Source organism: Mastacembelus armatus, chromosome 1, assembly GCF_900324485.2.
Source record: "Mastacembelus armatus chromosome 1, fMasArm1.2, whole genome shotgun sequence".
NCBI lineage: Eukaryota > Metazoa > Chordata > Actinopteri > Synbranchiformes > Mastacembelidae > Mastacembelus > Mastacembelus armatus.
The window spans coordinates 16,167,948-16,177,117 of record NC_046633.1 but is presented as its reverse complement, the minus strand read 5'-3'; the positions used below and the strand labels follow the sequence as shown (position 1 = coordinate 16,177,117).

Here is a 9,170-nt window from a genome sequence, read left to right as displayed (position 1 = left end):
TGCAATAATTTTGTAACATGTAAGATTAAATCAGAGATAACAGAGTAATAACGCAGCAAGCAGATGGTCTGAGCAGTTATTATATCCAAACACTTATCTCATGTTCCTCCCTTCGGTTGTCGTCTGTGAGATTTCTACCTCTGCCTCTGGATATAAATGCTTTGTTTGAAAGCAGTGCGGTCAAAATAAAAGCCAAAAAATCTGAATGGACAGATACTATAAGATGTGGAGTTTTGTTTGTAATAAACTAACTCTTTAAATATACAGTTTACTACACTACATGATGTGAACCTGAAGTGATGCCACATCTAAAATCTTCAGTATTCAAAGTTGAATTTAGGTGTTTATGACTGTGATTTTGTAAAGTTATGGTAGCATATCTAAAAATAGAGAAAATACATGAAGTTACTGTGCACTTTTGACATATTTCAGCTAATGAAGGCAAATTCTTACACATTCTGTAATTTTTAATGTCTAATATCCTTTTGATAGAGATTTAATAACATCAGCAAATAATTTCCACACTTGTATGCAACATCTGTCTACAGTCCAAGTTTATTAAATGCAAGTATATAATTATATTTAATGTTTTATTTGTAAGTGTTCAACAGGTCCGATGTTTAAAAATGCATTGTAATTAAGAAGTAAATAAGACTTCCACAATCGACTGTAGTTTTTATTGACCAGACCAGAATTTATTTCTTTTTTTCCCATATATTAACTGGATTCTCTTTTGATGCGGAAATTGAAATTGGCTTCTATAAGATTATTCGGCTTCACTTTTTCCTATGGCTCCTGGTTTTGTGCAGTTTCCACACATTAGGCATATTGTCTTATATTGTACAGCCTTTCAGAAGTTTTTTACCCTGCTGCAAAAATATGCCAATATACTTCCTGAGTTTATTCAAGTTTTATTAATATATTTTAGACTTTCAGTATTTAGTACTTTTTGTGTACTTGTGTACTTCTTAGTTCTGCACTCAGAGTTTAATAGTTTTATACCTAAATGATACCTAAACATACTTTTATAAACTAAAAAGTGAAGTGGTACACTTAAAAATGTACTAATACATTGATGTTGGTATACTTATTAGCATACTTGGGAAATATACTTGAACTTTACTTTTAAGTTTACATAATAAAGTAAAGTTAAAGGACACTTTTTTGGTAGGAACAGCTGTCACACTCAGCAAAGGAAGGCCCAGGGACAGTGGGAAACTATGTTTACCTTTATGCTTAAAACAGCGTGACTTTAAGGAGTGTAAGTCTATTAACAATGTGAAGCAGCAGATATTGCACAGAAGAAAACGGTTCAGACAAATCACATTGCCATTTATGAACTAAAAAGGTGACCACAATGTACATTTACACTGAAAGGGCAACCAGAAGTGTTTTTCATTCTCTTCATGTCTATGAAAAGAATGTATTGTACTGTTATACTAAGAAACCTACAGTTTCAGTGTAGGTGTTTTGATGATGTCTGTTTTTTCATTTCAAATATAAAACTCAAAGTCAAGGAACACATCACTTTCATTACATTAGTTTGTGTAGTCACACGTTAAAGCCCTGTATATCTGTATAGTTTAATATCAGCCATTTATGTCAGGATTGAAAAAGAATCCTGTGTTTGGAGGAAACAGACAAAACTCAGGATTTTAGGTCTGAAAGCTACTGTGTATTAAATCCAACAAAAGCCTTTAGCCTCTGTGACAGCATGAGAGTCAGCACTGTTATTTAAAGAAAAAGAGAGTTTTGAAGGATTTTAAACCTAAAAATTAGTTTTAGTATACTGTAAGAATAAATCTCAATATTTATGGCCAGAGATCCATGCAGTCTAAGGCCAGTAATTAATCACTGTTGAAGATGCTGGAAATCTACTGTGTAAAAAGCATTTTCTGCGAAAAACACTGTGGTAGCAAAAGCAGACTGTGAAATGTTTTCCTACAAAGGACGCCTGCAGCGTGCCTCAAAGCTCCAGAATGACTGCTAGAAATACAGTCACACAGCAGAGGGGGCTCAAGCACCAAGGAGCCATAAACACATAAGAAAATATGAAGTACTAATAGCTAAGAAGGAATTAGACTGATAAACACATTCATTTACGATTTTGTGACAAAGGAGTTGATTTAATTAACTTTAACGTGTTGCTAATGAGGTAAATATTAATTAGCCTAAAGATCACTGGTGCATTTAGAGTTCATGGACCCTGAAACTGAAAAGGTCATTAAACAACATACTGTAGCTACTGTATATAGTGTAACTATATTATTTGTGCAAAACCTTGTTTAATGATTTATTATTTCTCTTCCATAATGTTGAAAAACTCACAAGAGGTTGAGGTTAGGAAAAATGGGAGAAACCGATGTTAAGCTTGGCTTAATACTGGGTCACACATTTCCCCTGATCCAGCTCAATTGTGCTTTTCATTTAACTCTGAAATTCTGACTTCTTTTAAACCCTGTTTCAGCATTTGTTTGGCTTTCTCTTAAAGCTAAAAGTTTTAGTTTCAAGACAAAGCCTAGACAATAATTACAATACTTTTACAGAGCTACAGAATATATTTTACAGTAGTTTCCCAGGCTGAGTAGTACTCCTTGTGATAAGTGAAATGAGCATTTTGCATAAAATCAGTGAAGTGAACCTTCATCAGAATATCATTTGTTCTTTAAACAACAGCAGGTCTAACACTAGGTGGTGCCTGTTGCAACAGTCTGCAGATTTTTTTATCAGTATGATAATCTGTGCTTGAGAGTACCATTGGAAAAAACCTCTGATGTCATTTTAAAAGAAGTGACTTTTTTGCATAGAATTATTTTCCATAGTAAAACGTTATACTGGTAAATAATGTAGTGAGTTCTGCAATAATGCAAGTTCTTCAAAGGTCTTATCAGGTAGGAATAGATGTAAACAAAATCCTTTTTTTGCTGATACTTTTCAGACAACTCTGCTACAAGCTGCTTGTACAATCATCAAATGGATGTGCTCATTCAGTGTGCTGTATTCATTTAGGAGGTAATTATTATTGTGTAAAAATAATACTGTGTGCATTTGGTGAAATATTTGATTCAGTTTACTCAAAAGGACCTAAGGAGGAAGGTGATGGAAGGAACACCTACAGTTACCAAGAGAAAAATGAGAACACACTCTCCGGCAAATGCGAAGGCGGTCTGGATAGAAATGAGCAGGGTTTCGGGCTATGAGAGTGCCAGACCAAATGGTGGAGGAGACTCAGGCAAGAATGTGACAAGCTCATCCTCTTTGTAAAACTATATACTCTTTTACTGTTGTAGTTGCTTATCCTGTCGTTGATTCACAGCTCTGTAAAACTTTGATTCTGTCTTGCAGCTGAGATAAATAGAGGTCAGAGCTGCTTTCTCAACAATATGTTTCCCCCCCAAAAAAAACTTATAAAAACAGTATAAAGGTGACAGGATACTCAAGCATGACCATTTTTAGAAAGCATTGTTAGATTTAGGGATGGTGATGTGACAGTAGATCAGGAAGGCACCACATCGTTATTCTCCATTATTTTTGGATCTCTCACATACTGTGTAGGTGAGGGAGGCAAATCCTTCTAGCAACATTAGCGTTGTAACTTAATTAGGTTTTTACAAATATCTATCAACCAGGTAATGAGAAAACAGAGATTATGAGCACAAGAAATTCATGGTAAATACCCTTTCCCACGTTATTTGCAGTATATTTTATATTTTATCTTTTCCTTCAAGATGCATCTCCGCATCGTTTCATTTTGGCACCATCCAAAACCTCAGCACTTCCATCCCTGTCTTCACCGGCAGCTTTTTATTTCTGTACCGTTCCAGTCAATTTTATATAGTCATTTGATCTATCAGTTTAGAATCAGTGTAGATCAACAAATCATACATGGACTTTATTTATGTCACACTCAGAGTCCATTTGTGACATCTACTGTTTTTGGGCAAATGCACCTGAATAAGGGGTTTATTTGTTTTCTTTGGGTGTCTCCATCTAGTGGAAAAAATGGTTCTTGTCTTGGACACCTACTGAAGAGAACAGGAAAACAAGAGCTATGATGTTCTATGTTGGTGCTGCAAGAGTACAGGCCTTTACTAATGCATTTTAGAATTGACTAAATGCTCAATGCAGATTTATGTTTGAACTCAGAACTAGATGACACTCAGCCTGCACCGTTCAGCTTAATTTTTGTCCTGTCCTGTCATTTATTTCAATTTGATAATATGATTCTCGTTGTCTATGCATTCTCCTGATTAATCCAGTGAGTCATACCCTTTTAAGAAAACTTACATGAATTGTTTAATTATCTGGGGACATATTGATGAATTCTTCAAACACTTGTGCAAAGTGACATTTTATTTACAGTTAATTCACTGTGTTTACATGAATGAATAAAATCAGTTGATTACTTAAATTGTGAGCAGTGTACAATGAAACCTTTGTAAATGTAGTAACTGTGCCAATTTTGTGATTATTAATCATAAAATAACAGTATAGCATATTTACTGCTGGTGCCATTTCCCATGAATTAGTGAAAACCATATATCGTATGTTGTGTGTGCCAGTGCGGTCATAGTACCACAACAAGTATAGATTATTGAGCAGAAAACACCAATAAACTAACAATGAAAGAATAGGATATGTATTCATTAGTCACTGAATCAATTAATCATAGTAGCAAAATTAGACTGACATAATCTACTGTAAAAAGCAACTGTCTTTCTTTTGTCATTGTCTCTCATTCTCAAAGTGGTGGGATGTCTGAAATTGTATTTACACTGGCAGAATACTTTCTAAAGTATGTACAGTCTCTATGGAAATGTCAGCCCCCTTGAACCAAGCTGATCCCACACTATACCAAGACAGTTGGCTCCAAACAACCTACATCAACCTGTATCTGTTCTAGCACCAGCTGGACCATCTGCTAAATTTAGCTGCATAATAGATTATTCATCACAAAACAGCTCATTTCAGGCTTCAGCTGTTAGCGATACAGTATGCCAATGTGTGTAAAATGGTCACATAATATTGAATTTATGCAAGCAGTGTGTCTAATATTGCTATTATTTCCATTTCACTGACAGCAGTCCCTAATGTGCATTTAGATGATCATTAGTGCCAGACAGTGGGCAGAAAGGCTAGCCAAAGCCCAGCTCTCCCTGTACAGGAAAACTACTTCTCACAGATCCAGTTTTGTTCAACATTACAGTTCTCATCATTCCAGTCGCCTATAGATGACCCGCGGTGCCAAAACTCCACACAGTCCTGGTTCCTCCCATCATAGCTGTTGGGCTGGCCTTTACCCCAATACCTGCAGGGCAAGGAGATGAGAATACTGTGTTGTCTAATACATTGCTCATACTGGTAATTTAAGAGATAGAGAGATGTGAGTTTAGTGTCTTACGCTGTGGTCAGTGGTGTCCCGTCCACCCATTTCCACTGCCCTTCTACTCCTTCATCAGTCAATCCAATCCAGACTTCTTTGTCACTTTTATACAAGCTGTTGATGAAGGTCTGTGACAGAAGACATAGATTTCAATCACTGCAATGATTTCTCACACGTAATTACTTTATTAGCATGTCATGCATATTGTGTTGTACAGTATAAATTTAGTGCCTGACTGATGAACATTTAAAATTTAGCAGCTTAACAACATTTACCACAAGGTTGGTGGAGACCAAAAACAAAGATAAAAAAAGAATGAATATTGGACTTTGTGGGACTGCCAATAACACGTCTCCAAATAATATTTACATTTGTTGTTCTGACATCTGTCATACAAACTTAACATCAAGCTGTCAGTGCTGTATGAATAGCCTATCTTTCATATAAACAACTAATTTTCATTTTGTTATTTATCAGATAAAAATGTCTAATAAAACCATTTTCTAGTATTTGAAACACACCATAAACTATTACATGAAGATCAGGAGTAATGATCTTCATGTAATCTGAATTATTTTGCATTTTCAATTAAAACCTTCTAAGCAAGAAACAAATCATTTGACCAAACATCATGTCCTGTTAAAACAGGGTGTTTGGCAGGACATGACCGGGATATAGCCTAAATATAAAGATATTATTAGGTGTAGCTTTAACAAAGTAAAATGCCAAGATTGTTGAACATACTGTTAGTATGGAACTTTACATGCTGACCCTTGCAAGTACAGACAGTCAGGTAGGTAACACAGATAAACATACCATTTCCGCTTGACTTTGTATTGTTGCCAGGTCTGCTCCAAAACGTTGACAATATTCTCTGCTCTGGCTCCAGGACTTTTTGGACACAGAAGTGAAGTAGCAACTGCACTGAAACTTCTTCCAGCCAGCAGGGCACTTCCTTTCTGTATATGTAAAACATCCATTGATCAATAACCAAAAAGCGAGACAAAAGCAGCTACAAGTAATGAGCAGTATTACTTCAGTGGCAAAAAAAAGAAGTTTGGATTTGATTTTTATCAAACAGTACTCTGCTGTTTCTAGAATAGTTTTGACAAGAAGGACACATGCATTTCTTCAGGTGGGGACAGATTTTTCAATATGACACAAGCTTCATTTTTACTATTTCATTCTGCTCACCTTCAATTGTTGTATTCAGTCTCTGAACTTCCTCCTGCAGCTGGTCTCTTTCTGCAGTCAGGTTGCCATTTATCACCTTCAGCTGGTCTCTTTCTGCAGTCACATTTGTGCAACTCTTTTCAAGTTCTATTTTTTCCTGAAGCACAGACTTGCAAGAAGCCCGCAGCTCATCAGTTGCATTAGCTAGTAAGTTGTATTTGGCCTGAAGAGTCTTATGGTCTATTGTCAGGTTCTGGTGATGATTTTTGAGGTTGTCATTCTCACCGGAGGAGAAGTTGAATCTGTCCTGCAAATGCTCTAAATCCTTAATCAGATTGTTGTACTTAATCTGCAAGTGGTCTCTGACTCTTGTTACATTATTGTATCTGTTCTGTAAATTGTCCCTCTCTTTGGTTACAGAGTCATAGTCGGCCTGTAGCTTAGTTTTGCGTTTGAACATGGAATCATACTGCTTTTGTACCGAGTCTTTGGCTGTAGACAAGACATTGTTATTAGCCTGCAGTGAGTCTCTGCTCTGTTTTAGCTGTTGGTTCTCACTTTTTAAAGCAGTATTGGTGGCCTGTAACTCGCTCTGGCTGTGTTTAAGGTTTATTGTCTCCTCTTTCAGTAAATTGTTATTAGTCTGCAAGAGTTCGAGCTTTTTAGATTTGTAATCAAATTCATCCTTTAAGTGATTATTAGTGACTTCAAGATTCTTCTTCTCTGTTTGCAATGTCTTCAGGTTTTCCTGTAGGTTCTCTATCTCTTTGCTCATGGTTTTTAGGTTGTTCTCTCGGTCTTGCTCTACTTTTTGGTCTGCCAGAAAGGAAACACTGAGTCAGCAAATTTACCATGATATTAGGTAACTTTCTGAAACACATGAATACTTGAGAAATAAAACCAAAAGTTAGACTCACAGTGGACACTACTACCGATGGCTGCAGCCACCAATATAACACACAGGGCCCCAAGGCAAATTGTAGCAACTCTGTAAGGGCTGTTTCTCAACACATAAACTAGAAGACAACAGAAATAGAAACATAAAACTGACAAAGTGATCTAAAGAACCTGGCAATGTGCTTCATCTGTATTGATATATTGATATTGATTTTGCTAAATACAAGTAGTCCCTTTTGCTAATTTAGAAACATAAGTCACAAATTATATAGTATTTAACCTAACCAGAGAACGTGAACCTTAATAAAATGGTGTCCTTAATTTTAACTTGGGTTGGGTGATGGGGTGAAATTCACCTAGACTAGATAAGAGACTGATAATGCTAATTGACCTAAACTTCCCTTCGGGGGATGAATAAAGTTTACTTCATCTTATCTGATCTTATCATCATCTACTACTGCAGCGTTAACATTTAGCTGTTGACTATGGTAGTAGTAAGTTTATCAGTGGTGTTTGCAGATTATTTTGCTGCCCCCAAGAAGCCACAAATCAATGAATGGAGCTTTAACTCTAAGTTCCAGTAGTGTAATTGTTTATGTAAATGCTATGTAAAAGATAAGGTATGAAAAACACTGCAGCCTATTACATAACAGTATTGCATGAGAGAATGGTCAGCAGTAATGTGGAGCTCGAAGATCACTGACAACTGACAATTTTTTCTTGTCTCATGGTATATTTTGCCATATCACCCAATCCACTTTAAAATAGGTTCTTATTTCATTACCTGAATAGCGGAGTTGGCTGGAATCCAGTAAAAGCATCTTAGAGTCAATTTTACTGTCTTCAATGTCCATGTTTGTCACTGTCGTGTTACTGTACTCCACAGTCATCTTGGCATTTGAGCTGGAGCCTTATCACTTAAAAAAAAAATTGCATTAGCTTCTTGAATAGCTGCTGAGTTTTACAATAGTATTTCCCTGTCTGTCCCATCTGATATATTTCCCCTTTAGCTTCCTTTTTGTGGTCTCCAGTGAGTTATTTTCTTAATATATAGAAAGTAGATTGTATTACTTCCACATTTAAAAAGTCTTTTAGGTTTTCTAGGTTTTAGCAGCTTAGTGCAACACAGTCTAAAGATAGCAGATATAGATCTTAAACACGTGTGTAAGATATTAACAAAAAAGTCTTACCTGTATCTGTACAGATGAGGACACAAAGAATTAGAAAGATTAAAAAATATAGTTTTAAGTAAACTGAGTATATAACTTGACTCTCTTTTTCTGTTATCTCCCTGAAACTTCACCCAGCAAAAGCCCTACAATTATCTATAGCCAGATGGTTTTAAATCAGAGCAGAAATTAAGGCTTGGTCGGTAGGCGGAGTGACAGCCTCCCTCACTCCTGATTTACAATGAGTTAACCAAAGTAACTCAGTTTTATATCATATCCACACTTGATTTTTTCTTTACCTGACAAGATGAACCTTGTTAAATTTGTGTGTCTGGCTACATAAAACATTTGAATCCTCCAACACCTGCACTGTGAAAACCATATCCATACTCTGTTCCATGTTGTGTTAGTATGTTGTGTTAGGAAATAAAGCTGTTTCATTTGCTGCAATTAGAATTTCATTATTATTAGCATTTAAAAAATGAAAATAGTGATGGTAATTATGATGGCGGTGATGGTAGTAATAATAATAGTTGTGGCGTGTGTAT

The 9,170-nt window shown here is 35.8% G+C and overlaps 1 protein-coding gene across 1 annotated transcript; it reads right to left on the bottom strand.

The window, feature by feature from the left end:
• Nucleotides 1–4,333: 4,333 nt before the first annotated feature.
• LOC113128816 (CD209 antigen-like) lies at nucleotides 4,334–8,799 on the bottom strand. The gene is made up of 7 exons (XM_026304400.2): nucleotides 8,644–8,799; nucleotides 8,238–8,370; nucleotides 7,474–7,572; nucleotides 6,578–7,372; nucleotides 6,200–6,342; nucleotides 5,402–5,511; nucleotides 4,334–5,308 (listed from the first exon to the last, which is right to left on the bottom strand). Exons 2-7 carry the CDS (start codon nucleotides 8,341–8,343, stop codon nucleotides 5,170–5,172), a joined length of 1,392 nt encoding a protein of 463 aa, XP_026160185.1. The 5' UTR covers nucleotides 8,344–8,370; nucleotides 8,644–8,799; the 3' UTR covers nucleotides 4,334–5,169.
• Between the last annotated feature and the right edge of the window lie 371 nt (nucleotides 8,800–9,170).